This window comes from Haliotis cracherodii, unplaced genomic scaffold (assembly GCF_022045235.1).
Source record: "Haliotis cracherodii isolate W230 unplaced genomic scaffold, xgHalCrac1.p SCAF_2, whole genome shotgun sequence".
Taxonomy (NCBI): domain Eukaryota; kingdom Metazoa; phylum Mollusca; class Gastropoda; order Lepetellida; family Haliotidae; genus Haliotis; species Haliotis cracherodii.
Genome location: NW_027266275.1, coordinates 1,161,659 through 1,176,076, shown reverse-complemented (window position 1 = coordinate 1,176,076; position 14,418 = coordinate 1,161,659). Strand labels below are relative to the sequence as shown.

The following is a 14,418-nucleotide window of genomic DNA, read 5'->3' as shown; positions in this document are numbered from 1 at the left end:
AGGATAATCTAGGGATGTGTCAATGTAACATTCTACAATAGTATATTTTTACAGTATTACAGTATAGTATTGGGGTAAGGATTCTGTGAAATATTTTAAGTCTGTACAAGAGAAAAAAACATTTGGGCTTGATGACGGTACAATGATAAAGCTGTATTTTCAGATGGGCATCTCAGTGCTTTTGGCCATGACTGCTGTGGAGTAAACACCCAATGGTAACCGAGTTTACTACGTCCGCAGTATGTCACCTGAAATACCACTTGTCATAGTGACGAAGCCAGCCTCCTCTGTAAACACCCATGACTTTTGTTTTGTTTTAAGTTTTTAATGCCTGTGTTATCAGAAAACTGTTTGGTGTGTTTAATAGGAAACAGGACAGCTTTAAGTTTTTGTTGGAATTTGACTGCAGCTTGTGATTTTTCTAATAACAACTTCTTCTTCCAAATGCCCCTGGGGATTTCTTTTGGTGCCTCATGAAGGGTCAAGGTGTAGATTAGTCAATGGCCAAGGTCAGAGTTCAGCTTTTTGTAAACCATGACTATATCATTGTCAGTTTCTGACTCATGGTTGCCATTGCAGACCCTGACCTCATCTTTGCTCGTCTTAGTGGTGTTTTGTAGAGAGAAATAGCTCACCTTGCACACTTCTTTAATGCGAGTGCAAGTACGGATACCATAAATCTCATACCTGTCAAATCTCTCACACAATGTCACAGTATCTCAGGCCTATTCGCACAAAACAACTTTTAAAAACATTGTGCTTTTATTTTATGCTGAGTTGCCTTACCTCACATAAGTCCGCACATTACCTTCACTTTAAATGTTACGATCAATGTCTATCATCAGGCTGTATATAGACGGGTTCACTCTGGCAGTGTACACAGCCTGATCATAGACATTGACTGTAACATATACATCACCACTGGTACTTCACTTCTTGTCATTAGTTCTACATCTCTGTGTTAAGACAATTTACAAAATAAAATTTCACCCTAAGATCTCCAAAAATACTGGGCTAAAAGGTTTTCAGATGGAGGAATTCGCGAGTGACCCTGGCTAATATACATCTCACTCATTGAACAGATTTGGGGTTGGCAGCTATGAAGTCTAAACACACCAAACATCTCTCATTGACAAGGTTTGATTGTGAATGTGTTCCGAGTCTCCCCAGGGACAAGACATCTTCACACTGAATTATGTTGCAATGGAGCAAATCTTCCACTTTCTTGTCTATTGTGACAGTAAAGACAAGATATTATGTGGATGACAACTTCTTTATTCTATTGTGATGTAACGTTTGGGTATAGATCCTTATACCATTTTCAAGTCACTCTTGCCTGATCTATACCAAAACATTGCATCATATAATAGACTGAAGAAGTTCCAATCCATATATCCTGTCCTGTAGAGGAGCCATGTAGCATAGAGTGGATATTTCATACATCCTGTCCTGTAGAGGAGCCATGTAGCATAGAGTGGATATTTCATACATCCTGTCCTGTAGTGGAGCCATGTAGCATAGTCTGCATACTCATACATCCTGTTCTGTAGTGGAGCCGTGGCGTATACTCTGGATATTTCATACACCCTGTCCTATAGAGGAGCCGTGGCGTATTGCCTGGATATTTCATACATCCTGTCCTATGGAGGAGCTGTGGCGTATAGTCTGGATATTTCATACATCCTGTCCTAGAGGAGCCGTGGCGTATTGTCTGGATATTTCATACATCCTGTCCTATAGAGAAGCCGTATAGTATAGTCTGGATATTTCATACATCCTGTCCTATAGAGGAGCTGTGGGGGATAGTCTGGATATTTCATACATCCTGTCCTATAGAGGAGCCATGTAGTATAGTCTGGATATTTCATACATCCTGTCCTGTAGAGGAGCCGTGTAGTATAGTCTGGATATTTCATACATCCTGTCCTGTAGTGGAGCCGTGTAGTATAGTCTGGATATTTCATACATCCTGTCCTATGGAGGAGCTGTGGCATATAGTCTGGATATTTCATACATCCTGTCCTATAGAGGAGCCATGTAGTATAGTCTGGATATTTCATACATCCTGTCCTGTAGAGGAGCCATGTAGTATAGTCTGGATATTTCATATATCCTGTCCTGTAGAGGAGCCATGTAGCATAGTCTGGATATTTCATACATCTTGTCCTGTAGAGGAGCCATGTAGTATAGTCAGGATATTTCATATATCCTGTCCTGTAGTGGAACCGTGTAGTATAGTCTGGATATTTCATATATCCTGTCCTGTAGAGGAGCCATGTAGTATAGTCTGGATATATCATACATCCTGTCCTGTAGTGGAGCCGTGTAGTATAGTCTGGATATTTCATACATCCTGTCCTGTAGAGGAGCCGTGTAGTATAGTCTGGATATTTCATACATCCTGTCCTATAGAGGAGCTGTGGCGTATAGTCTGGATATTTCATAATCCTGTCCTGTAGAGGAGCCGTGGCGTATAGTCTGGATATTTCATAATCCTGTCCTGTAGTGGACCCGTGGCGTATAGTCTGGATATTTCATAATCCTGTCCTGTAGAGGAGCCATGTAGCATAGTCTGCATACTCATACATCCTGTCCTGTAGAGGAGCCATGTAGCATAGTCTGCATACTCATACATCCTGTCCTGTAGTGGAGCCATGTAGCATAGTCTGCATACTCATACATCCTGTTCTGTAGTGGAGCCGTGGCGTATACTCTGGATATTTCATACACCCTGTCCTATAGAGGAGCCGTGGCGTATTGCCTGGATATTTCATACATCCTGTCCTATGGAGGAGCTGTGGCGTATAGTCTGGATATTTCATACATCCTGTCCTAGAGGAGCCGTGGCGTATTGTCTGGATATTTCATACATCCTGTCCTATAGAGAAGCCGTATAGTATAGTCTGGATATTTCATACATCCTGTCCTATAGAGGAGCTGTGGGGGATAGTCTGGATATTTCATACATCCTGTCCTATAGAGGAGCCATGTAGTATAGTCTGGATATTTCATACATCCTGTCCTGTAGAGGAGCCGTGTAGTATAGTCTGGATATTTCATACATCCTGTCCTGTAGTGGAGCCGTGTAGTATAGTCTGGATATTTCATACATCCTGTCCTATAGAGGAGCTGTGGCGTATAGTCTGGATATTTCATACATCCTGTCCTATAGAGGAGCCATGTAGTATAGTCTGGATATTTCATACATCCTGTCCTGTAGAGGAGCCATGTAGTATAGTCTGGATATTTCATATATCCTGTCCTGTAGAGGAGCCATGTAGCATAGTCTGGATATTTCATACATCTTGTCCTGTAGAGGAGCCATGTAGTATAGTCTGGATATTTCATATATCCTGTCCTGTAGAGGAGCCATGTAGTATAGTCTGGATATTTCATATATCCTGTCCTGTAGAGGAGCCATGTAGTATAGTCTGGATATATCATACATCCTGTCCTGTAGTGGAGCCGTGTAGTATAGTCTGGATATTTCATACATCCTGTCCTGTACAGGAGCCGTGTAGTATAGTCTGGATATTTCCTACATCCTGTCCTATAGAGGAGCTGTGGCGTATAGTCAGGATATTTCATATATCCTGTCCTGTAGAGGAGCCATGTAGTATAGTCTGGATATTTCATATATCCTGTCCTGTAGAGGAGCCATGTAGTATAGTCTGGATATATCATACATCCTGTCCTCTAGTGGAGCCGTGTAGTATAGTCTGAATATTTCATACATCCTATCCTGTAGAGGAGCCGTGTAGTATAGTCTGGATATTTCCTACATCCTGTCCTATGGAGGAGCCGTGATGTATAGTCTGGATATTTCATATATCCTGTCCTGTAGAGGAGCCGTGGCGTATAGTCTGGATATTTCATAATCCTGTCCTGTAGAGGAGCCATGGTGTATAGTCTGGATATTTCATATATCCTTTCCTGTAGAGGAGCCGTAGAGTATAGTCTGGATATTTCATATATCCTTTCCTGTAGAGGAGCCGTAGAGTATAGTCTGGATATTTCATACATCCTGCCCTATAGAGGAGCCGTGGCGTATTGTCTGGATATTTCATACATCCTGTCCTATAGAGGAACCGTGTATTATAGTCTGGATATTTCATACATCCTGTCCTGTAGAGGAGCTGTGGAGTATAATTTTGGATATTTCATACATCCTGTCCTGTAGAGGAGCCGTGGAGTATAATTTTGGATATTTCATACATCCTGTCCTGTAGAGGAGCCGTGGAGTAAAATTTTGGATATTTCATACATCCTGTCCTGTAGAGGAGCCGTGGAGTATAATTTTGGATATTTCATACATCCTGTCCTGTAGAGGAGCCGTGGAATATAATTTTGGATATTTCATACATCCTGTCCTGTAGAGGAGCCGTGGAGTATAATTTTGGATATTTCATACATCCTGTCCTTGTTCAGCACAGTGAAATCCCAAAGGGACAGAAACAATTGCTCCATGTTTACCTGGAGCAACCACTCCAATGTGCAACAATCAGCTGGTGCATCATAGAAATAAAATACACCAATGATGTTTTTTATATAAAATGTTTATTAAAATAGTGTACAGATTTATAAAAAAAAATCTAATATTGGAATGTTATGATATGTTACAACACTAAATCATCCCCACTTCCTTTGCGGCAGATAATGTATGGTAAAACCTTTTCCAAAATAGGTTCGAAATCAGCAAGAGACCCTATGCAATGCTATGTATGTACATGTATTGCCATCATCGTCTGAAGGTAACCGTATAATCATGGACAGACAGTTAAAATGATACATTTACAATTATGGACATCAATCATGATTATGAAGATAAAAATATGAAAATGTGTTCTGACATACAGGACGTCTATAGATTTTATGCATGTCGTTAATGATTATTTCTTAAGACCTTGAAAATAAAAAAAATGCTGATGTATTTCTACAAACTACTTAATATAAACAAGCTTCCAAAAAGATGTTCTAAATGATTTTACAATCAGATATCTCCAATGTTGTGCAGGGACTACATTCCGCTATATTTGCACATATATACAAGGCTGGAGAAAATACATCACACAGACATGATCTTGTTAGCATTATGTATTTGATCAGATTTGCTGCAAATGGCTGTAACACAGCGGATGCTGCATGAAACAGTACTCCCTCATATGTGAGCGTCAGCACCACTGGAGTTCACTTACAAATCAACAAAGCTTACTGCTTGGAAGGTTCCCCACTAAAGTTTATTATGAGGATGCCCCTCCAGCCATGGATGGGTATTTGTAATAGCACTTGGGGAGAAATCATACATCAGGTAACTCGCAATGGAATTAAATTCACATACAAATCAAATGTGTGTTTCCTAGTTGCTACAGATCTGGCTCGGGGTGGACAAGGTCTTTGGCGACAGGTCAAGGTCATCTATAACTCTGACTCGTCATCTGCGGGCTTCCCAAAGTCGGCATCCAAAACAATTTTACTGAAAGACAGAAAGGAAGCCATGAAGACACATGTTGACCCAAAGTGTACAGTATATTACAGTATGACTCATGGTAGTGAGTTACACCAGACTCAACCCAAAGTGTACAGTATATTACAGTATGACTCATGGTAGTGAGTTACACCAGACTCAACCCAAAGTGTACAGTATATTACAGTATGACTCATGGTAGTGAGTTACACCAGACTCGACCCAAAGTGTACAGTATATTACAGTATGACTCATGGTAGTGAGTTACACCAGACTCGACCCAAAGTGTACAGTATATTACAGTATGACTCATGGTAGTGAGTTACACCAGACTCGACCCAAAGTGTACAGTATATTACAGTATGACTCATGGTAGTGAGTTACACCAGACTCAACCCAAAGTGTACAGTATATTACAGTATGACTCATGGTAGTGACTTACACCAGACTCGACCCAAAGTGTACAGTATATTACAGTATGACTCATGGTAGTGAGTTACACCAGACTCGACCCAAAGTGTACAGTATATTACAGTATGACTCATGGTAGTGAGTTATACCAGACTCGACCCAAAGTGTACAGTATATTACAGTATGACTCATGGTAGTGAGTTACACCAGACTCGACCCAAAGTGTACAGTATATTACAGTATGACTCATGGTAGTGAGTTACACAAGACTCGACCCAAAGTGTACAGTATATTACAGTATGACTCATGGTAGTGAGTTATACCAGACTCGACCCAAAGTGTACAGTATATTACAGTATGACTCATGGTAGTGAGTTACACCAGACTCGACCCAAAGTGTACAGTATATTACAGTATGACTCATGGTAGTGAGTTACACCAGACTCAACCCAAAGTGTACAGTATATTACAGTATGACTCATGGTAGTGAGTTACACCAGACTCGACCCAAAGTGTACAGTATATTACAGTATGACTCATGGTAGTGAGTTACACCAGACTCGACCCAAAGTGTACAGTATATTACAGTATGACTCATGGTAGTGAGTTACACAAGACTCAACCCAAAGTGTACAGTATATTACAGTATGACTCATGGTAGTGAGTTACACAAGACTCAACCCAAAGTGTACAGTATATTACAGTATGACTCATGGTAGTGAGTTACACAAGACTCAACCCAAAGTGTACAGTATATTACAGTATGACTCATGGTAGTGAGTTACACCAGACTCAACCCAAAGTGTACAGTATATTACAGTATGACTCATGGTAGTGAGTTACACAAGACTCAACCCAAAGTGTACAGTATATTACAGTATGACTCATGGTAGTGAGTTACACAAGACTCGACCCAAAGTGTACAGTATATTACAGTATGACTCATGGTAGTGAGTTACACCAGACTCGACCCAAAGTGTACAGTATATTACAGTATGACTCATGGTAGTGAGTTACACAAGACTCAACCCAAAGTGTACAGTATATTACAGTATGACTCATGGTAGTGAGTTACACAAGACTCGACCCAAAGTGTACAGTATATTACATGTGACTCATGGTAGTGAGTTACACAAGACTCGTTCAGGCTGACAGAATGTGGTGCCACTGCAGTGAAGCAATGACTTAAACATTCCATTAGTTGAACATGTGTACTATTGTGTAGATCTCAATTACGACATTTCAGTAGAAGACAGCACTCTGTGTACTACCGAACTTTTGACAGTGCAACATTCATACTACATGTTACAAACATGTCAATTAGTACTCATGTATTTTAATCATCATTCCGAAAATGTGTCAATTCTGTGTCACCACTGTATTCATGAAGCATGTCCCAGCAAGCGACACTCCGTCCTTTCCCACAATACTAGGAAGATACCTATAGTACAAATCTGCTCTATCAGCTTGTTTCAAACTAGGCCAACACAGGGCCAGCATACTGTTTAAAAAACACCTGTCCACACATGTTGGATATTCCTTATTTAGTAATTGTCACGCTAATGCACTAGACATACCGCGCACAATGTAGTATACAAAGTTCGGACTTGTATCATCTTTAGTTTCAAGCACATGGAACATGCAAGTTGATGACTACCCACCTGTCCTTAGAGGTATCTGTGACATGGAGCCTTGGTGCTCCCCGTGCCGCCCTCCGCCCGCCCTGAGATGATGTTCTTTGCTCACTGTTGTCTGGTGGTGGTCTCACTTTCTCATCTCCTCTCTCGCGGTCATCTGGTGGTGGTCGCCTTTTCTCATAGTCTCCTCTCTCGCGGTCATCTGGTGGTGGTCGCCTTTTCTCATAGTCTCCTCTCTCGCGGTCATCTGGGGGTGGTCGTCTTTTCTCGTAGTCTCCTCTCTCGCGGTCATCTGGGGGTGGTCGTCTTTTCTGATAGTCTCCTTTCTCACGATTCTCTGGCGGAGGTCGCCTTTTCTCACCTCTATCTCTCTCATCTCTGGGAGGTCTGCGATGGTCATCTCGTCTGGAATATAATGTACTCAGTTAGGAGATAAACTTGGTATTTGAAGTTGCCTATCAGCATGATCGGCCAGATTTGAGAAACACAAATGTGTGTTTTCAATTAAATATTTGATACATCTAACAAGATGTGATTTGATACCTCTGATCGGACTATGCCTGCATATGTGGGATGTCAGGTGAACCCGAGCAAACTTTTCAGTGAATTCTGAGCCAATCTGACGCCAGTCCACATGATCTGTTGTCAGTTGCAGTTTTTCTGTTTTGTAACTTTTTTACCTCTGTTTCTGATTCGAAAAACCCATCCAAACATCTTATGTTCCCTCTAACATGCACCTCTGTGGGTCAAGAGCACCATGGCAGTCAGAAATGACAAGTTGGTAGGAATCCACAAGTAGCACTATTACCATTCTCCATTCCGAAGTCACGTTTGTTTTTAAGATTCAGAAATCTGATATGATATTCATTTGCTTGTAGCAAGAAATAAGAGGCCCTATGCTGATTAGAAAGTTCACTTGATGCAACCTCTGTTGGAGGGTTTGTGAGATCTTGACAGGGATACATTGATATTAAGAAAAAGATCTCATTTTCATAAGGTTGACGGTTTCAGAACTGAGACTGCTTTTGATGACGTTAAATATTTAAGACATGTTATTCAATAACAGAAAAATGCTGAAAGTTTGTGATTTTCAGTTGAACAAATATTGTAAGATGCCAGCAAAACCCACCTGTCGTCTGGGTGCCTCCTTCTCTCACGGTCATCATGGCGTCTTCTGTCATCACGATCCCTGTCCCTGTGGCGGTCATCATGGCGTCTCCGGTCATCATCATGGTGTCGCCTGTCTCTGCCGTCCCGCTGATGACGATCGTCATGACCATTGTGATTGTAGCCTCGGTTCTCATGGCCCTGCTTGCGTTCCCGCTGTTCAAACAAATAGATGTGAACAGTGAAAAGGGCTTTATCATGAGCGCTGATCAATATCATGCACTGCAATCTATATCATGAACAGGGCTATATCTTGCACGGTGATCTGTATCATGAACAGTGATCTGTATCATGAACAGGGTTCTATATCATGCATGGTGATCTATATGACACATGGGGCTCTATATCATGCACGGTGATCTTTATCACACATGGGGTTCTATATCATGCACGGCGATCTATATCACAAATGGGGTTCTATATCATGCACGGTGATCTATACCATGCACAGGGTTCTATATCATGCACGGTGATCTATATCATGCAGGGGGCTCTATATCATGCACGGTGATCTATATCACGCAGGGGGCTCTGTATCATGCACGGTGATCTATATCACACAGGGGGCTCTATATCATGCACGGTGATCTATATCACGCAGGGGGCTCTATATCATGCACGGTGATCTATATCACACATGGGGTTCTATATCATGCACAGTGATCCATATCACGCAGGGGCTCTATATCATGCACGGTGATCTATATCACACATGGGGCTCTATATCACGCACGGTGATCTATATCACACATGGGGTTCTATATCACACATGGGGTTCTATATCATGCACAGTGATCTATATCACGCAGGAGCTCTATATCATGCACGGTGATCTATATCACACATGGGGCTCTATATCATGCACGGTGATCTATATCACACATGGGGTTCTATATCATGCACGGTGATCTATATCACACATGGGGTTCTATATCATACACGGTGATCTATATCACAAATGGGGTCTATATCATGCACGGTGATCTATACCATGCACAGGGTTCTATATCATGCACGGTGATCTATATCACACAGGAGCTCTATATCATGCACGGTGATCTTTATCACGCAGGAGCTTCATATCATGCACGGTGATCTATATCACACATGGGGTTCTATATCATGCACAGTGATCTTTATCACACATGGGGTTCTATATCATGCACGGTGATCTATACCATGCACAGGGTTCTATATCATGCACGGTGATCTATACCATGCACAGGGTTCTATATCATGCACGGTGATCTATATCATGCAGGGGGCTCTATATCATGCATGGTGATCTATATCACGCAGCGGGTTCTATATCACACATGGGGTTCTATATCACACATGGGGTTCTATATCATGCACGGTGATCTATATCACGCAGGAGCTCTATGTCATGCACGGTGATCTATATCATGCACGGTGATCTATATCACGCAGGAGCTCTATGTCATGCACGGTGATCTATATCATGCAGGAGCTCTATATCATGCACGGTGATCTATATCACACATGGGGCTCTATATCATGCACGGTGATCTATATCATGCAGGAGCTCTATATCATGCACGGTGATCTATATCATGCAGGGGCTCTATATCATGCACGGTGATCTATATCACACATGGGGCTCTATATCATGCACGGTGATCTATATCACACATGGGGTTCTATATCATGCACGGTGATCTATATCACGCAGGAGGCTCTATATCATGCACGGGGCTATGGCATGCATGGTGATCTATATAATGAACAGGGCTCTACATCATGCATGGAGCTCTATATCATGATCCTATCCAGTAGGTATAATACTGTGCTGTAATACACTGGCACATGGCCGACTGCAGCTTCCACCCAGCCATCCAGCTGCTCACTTACCCCGTGAGAGGAGAAGGCCTCGGATCTGGGCATGACTGTTCTGTGTGGGGTGGTGCCAGTCTTCAGGTCCGACCTGAACAAAGATGGTAATAACAACTTGGTGACAATAAAACTCAAGAACATAGCAGGTTAATGTGTAAATAGTTCATTCGTGACAATTTTCATACTTTGCAAATTCCAGCGGAAGAAATATTTTTTGTCCACTTGTCCTTTTAATGACAACATACAGCAAAACCTTTAAAAATGGCAAATTTCTACTAGTCCTTATCATACCTTAACTATTGGGCAGTTTGAAAAGGACCAGAGCCAATTTCTAACGCTGAATTCATGTAAACTGTGCACATCGGTCTTATTGTTCATAGCTCAACCAACAGCTGATAAACATATTCTCACAACTAAATGAGTCAACACAAAGTTCATGGAAGGACTTATAAATAAAATAGAGCGACTTGTTGTTTTCTCACAAAATTCAGTCATTTTTTTACATAAGCATGTAATACTTCTATCACAATATGTATTGTATCGTTACCATGGTTACCTTTGTGTCTCTTCACCCTTATCGATGTGTCATGGTATATGTGTATCACAATATGTATCGTATCGTTGCCTTGTATCGTTTCACCCCTATCAACATGTGTAATGGTATACAAGGGTATGTGTGTATGAGGTCGTGACCTACTTGTGCTCCTGTTCATGGATGAGCGTGCTCTTGTGCACCACTGCGACGCCATAGTCACCGATTGGCCGGAACTGCAACAGAGACACACAGTTTAACCACAGTTGAATGAGTTCTCCACGCTTTATGAAACTATTTGACAAGCCTGGTACATTTGTCAGTAAGCTCAATGAAAGTACATATATCCAGACTAAAATGTACTAGTTCCTTGCCGAACTAGGCTGGAATTATTGAGTAATGTTTGGGTCAATCTCATTAAAATCAGATCTTAGTTCTTGCTATGGCAAAACAAAGATCTGAAGACATCCCATAAAGGGTCACGTCAGAACGACCTTTCATCCCACCAATCAGAGCGTTGCTTACAAGATCATGAAAGTGACAGTCGGAATGTGTTTTCTATTCATGCATCAACAAAATATTTAACAAGGGGTATTCAGAACGACAGTTATGGGTTTTAAGATTATATCCATGCAATCTAGGCCATCTATAAGCCATTCCAGAATGTTCTTCTTATCAGATATAATTGTTTTAATCGAGAATACGTCAAAATATGTTTCAAAGCGTAGTCACAAGTTTGAAACTAGTGTCACAAAGCTCGAGAAAACTGCCTTCTGATTGGCTAATGTCGATTTCTTGTCAGTCATTTCATTGGTTGGTCAAAATTCGCGAAAAGTCATTCTGACGTTACCCATAATGGGATGTCCTCAGATCTTTGTATAGCAGTAGCGAGAACTAAGATCTGATTGTAATGAGATTGTATTTGGGTAGGACAAACGAGGCCATTCGTAGTCCAATCTACACTGTGTAACGAAATCGACAACCATTTTATAAACTGCAATACAGATTTTGGTTGACTGCACGATTAGCAAAGCATATGTACAGTCAATTCAGCATCAACAGATATATTCCAAATCTTTTCCTGTCCTGAATGAAGGTGCTCACGTGATTTGATGCATTTCATGAAGTAAGAACCATTTTATTATGACAAAGATCTCAGACATCTTCACCGGGTGCTGCCATTTAGTTAGAAGCAAATGCAAGTGATATAAGAGGTGGAATCTGATTGGTCAATAGGAGGGACATAGAAGCCCAGTTTGGCAAGGGTGGAAACTGGACTTTTACAGTCAGTTAACTCCCTTGCCTTGGGAAGATGAGCTGAGAAGGACTTGGACAGTTGAGTGGATGTTGCCACGTACTATTCAATATGTTCATGTAATAAATCATTATTAAGTTCTATTTCTCTATTGTATTTGTATTGTCTATGATTGCTCCATAAATATTGTATATGAGTTGGGAGTCGCCATAAGTCGCTCTATTCTCCAGTTGTCTAAGGCATGCAACGATTTGCTGTGCAGAGTTGCCACCCTTGGGCATGCCAGAAACCTATGATTGTTGTTCCAAATCCTGGTTCGTCCCGATTATGTTTCTAAGTTAGTCAGCACCATACCAGTGCTCGTGGGTTTCACCGAAGTGGTAGTAAACATCTGAGACCTTCATCACTTTGGGCTTCCCTTCTATATTAAGCAGACAGTGACATGCTGTGATATAACTGGAATACTGTTAAAAGCAGCGTTAAAACCCAACTCACTCCATGGCTACAAGTTGGGTTTGCTTACAAATTCACCTACATCCCAATCATGCACCCCCTTTCCGATCATTTGGTAGGATACTTATTTAACATCATTGTTTTGGTTGTGTTAGGGTTAACTATATATGTTTTAATAAATAACCCAAAGTACTTTAAAAATGCTGTGCATTTGTACAGCTATCATTTTTAGCGTAAAAAGTGGCGACCAAGCACAGTGCAGTAGTCACTGTATTTATTTGTAACACTGACTTTAAGCAAGAACAATCACGAGTTACACACCTTTAACATTAGGCCGTGAGTGATGTCACTTCTGATGGATACAGGAAGTATAGCGATTCAAATGTGGATTAACAGCCCTGATTATATACAATAAAGTGACAAGGAGTTTTGTGTGCGATCTTTGAGTGGACGTTGATGGTTTTACAGCGATATTCAAAGGAAACAGACATGAGGAAATACCTGTATACCTTGACAGGTGCGGTACTTACAAACAGTTCGCGTCTGTACTGATTGCTGCGTCTTTTGGCCGTGATGATCAGGTAGAAAGCTAGCGTCATCAATATAAGAAACAGGATGATGAAGAATGGTCCGACGAAAGCGTGCCACCAGTCCACCAGGTAGACATGGCGATGTCTCAGTGTTATGACCAACACACCTGTGACGAAGGACGCCACGGAGAGCGCTATACACACCAGTCCCATCCGACATGGAAGCCAACCTGGGCCCAAACCAACGCCATTCAGCTCGTTATGGATCCGCGTCTGCAGGTACGCGTGGTACGCTACAATCGTATCCTTGTCAAGATCCTTCTCCTTCATGGCTGATTACAGGTGTGGAGTCATTAGAAAAGCTCACAAACTTTACAGGTATCAACAACTTCGATGTCTGCCGTTTATTATCAACTTTCAACCGTCATGCCCTAGCTTCCTCTTACCTGAGTCATTGGCGCATGCGCAAATGAAAATACCTGACATTCTTATCTCAAGGCGGGGATTGTTTGAACGTTCACCTGAATTGGAAGAGTTATCTACCTTTGAACAACCTGGAAAATATTATTGAAAGCATACGTAAAATATAGCTAACATGGCTGTACAATACAAGAACATCCGTTGACTGACACAACGCTAGTAGGAAAACACAACTTTCAAGTGCACTATATGCACAGATATGTATATTGTAGTCTCAAGGCATAATTATACTTGAGCAAACATTAATGACGGAAAGTCTTCATAGAACATGCTTGCAAGTTATGACATAATTTTTAGAAATCCCTGACCGACTCTCCTGTCTCTCGAAATAACAACCCTGTTAAATGTTGCTATTCACAGCCTTCCTTATGTTTGTTGATCACTGTAATAGGTCAACCCTTTTGGTTTTCAGTTGAAATTCTAAATGCTTGTCTATCACCACCGCCACCCACCACAGTTCCACACTCTATATGCTGTGGTGCCGCCTACATCACTAACGCTACCCACTTTTGTCCTAAGTGCGTCCTCTCAACCCACTGAATATATTGGTTCCATTTCATAATTATGGACCCGGAGAACAACAATAATTAATAGCATGGCTACTTAGTTGACCCGATTTTGGTTTAAAAGAACAG

The 14,418-nt window shown here is 41.4% G+C and overlaps 1 protein-coding gene across 1 annotated transcript; it reads right to left on the bottom strand.

Annotated features, from left to right (window-relative positions):
• Positions 1 to 4,540: 4,540 nt before the first annotated feature.
• LOC139469368 (nuclear speckle splicing regulatory protein 1-like) lies at positions 4,541 to 13,754 on the bottom strand. Its single transcript, XM_071251520.1, has 6 exons — positions 13,304 to 13,754; positions 11,231 to 11,301; positions 10,552 to 10,624; positions 8,642 to 8,835; positions 7,537 to 7,917; positions 4,541 to 5,473 (listed from the first exon to the last, which is right to left on the bottom strand). The coding sequence occupies exons 1-6, from the start codon at positions 13,631 to 13,633 to the stop codon at positions 5,416 to 5,418; spliced, it is 1,107 nt and encodes a 368-aa protein (XP_071107621.1). The 5' UTR covers positions 13,634 to 13,754; the 3' UTR covers positions 4,541 to 5,415.
• Positions 13,755 to 14,418: the final 664 nt, after the last annotated feature.

Excerpts from the sequence above, each read along its gene's own strand:
- LOC139469368 (XM_071251520.1), bottom strand. The coding sequence starts at position 13,633 with ATGAAGGAGAAGGATCTTGACAAGGATACGATTGTAGCGTACCACGCG. Across the intron at positions 11,302-13,303 it reads AGTACAGACGCGAACTGTTT|TTCCGGCCAATCGGTGACTA; the intron begins GTAAGTACCGCA and ends TCTCTGTTGCAG. Across the intron at positions 5,474-7,536 it reads ACAGATACCTCTAAGGACAG|TAAAATTGTTTTGGATGCCG; the intron begins GTGGGTAGTCAT and ends TCTGTCTTTCAG.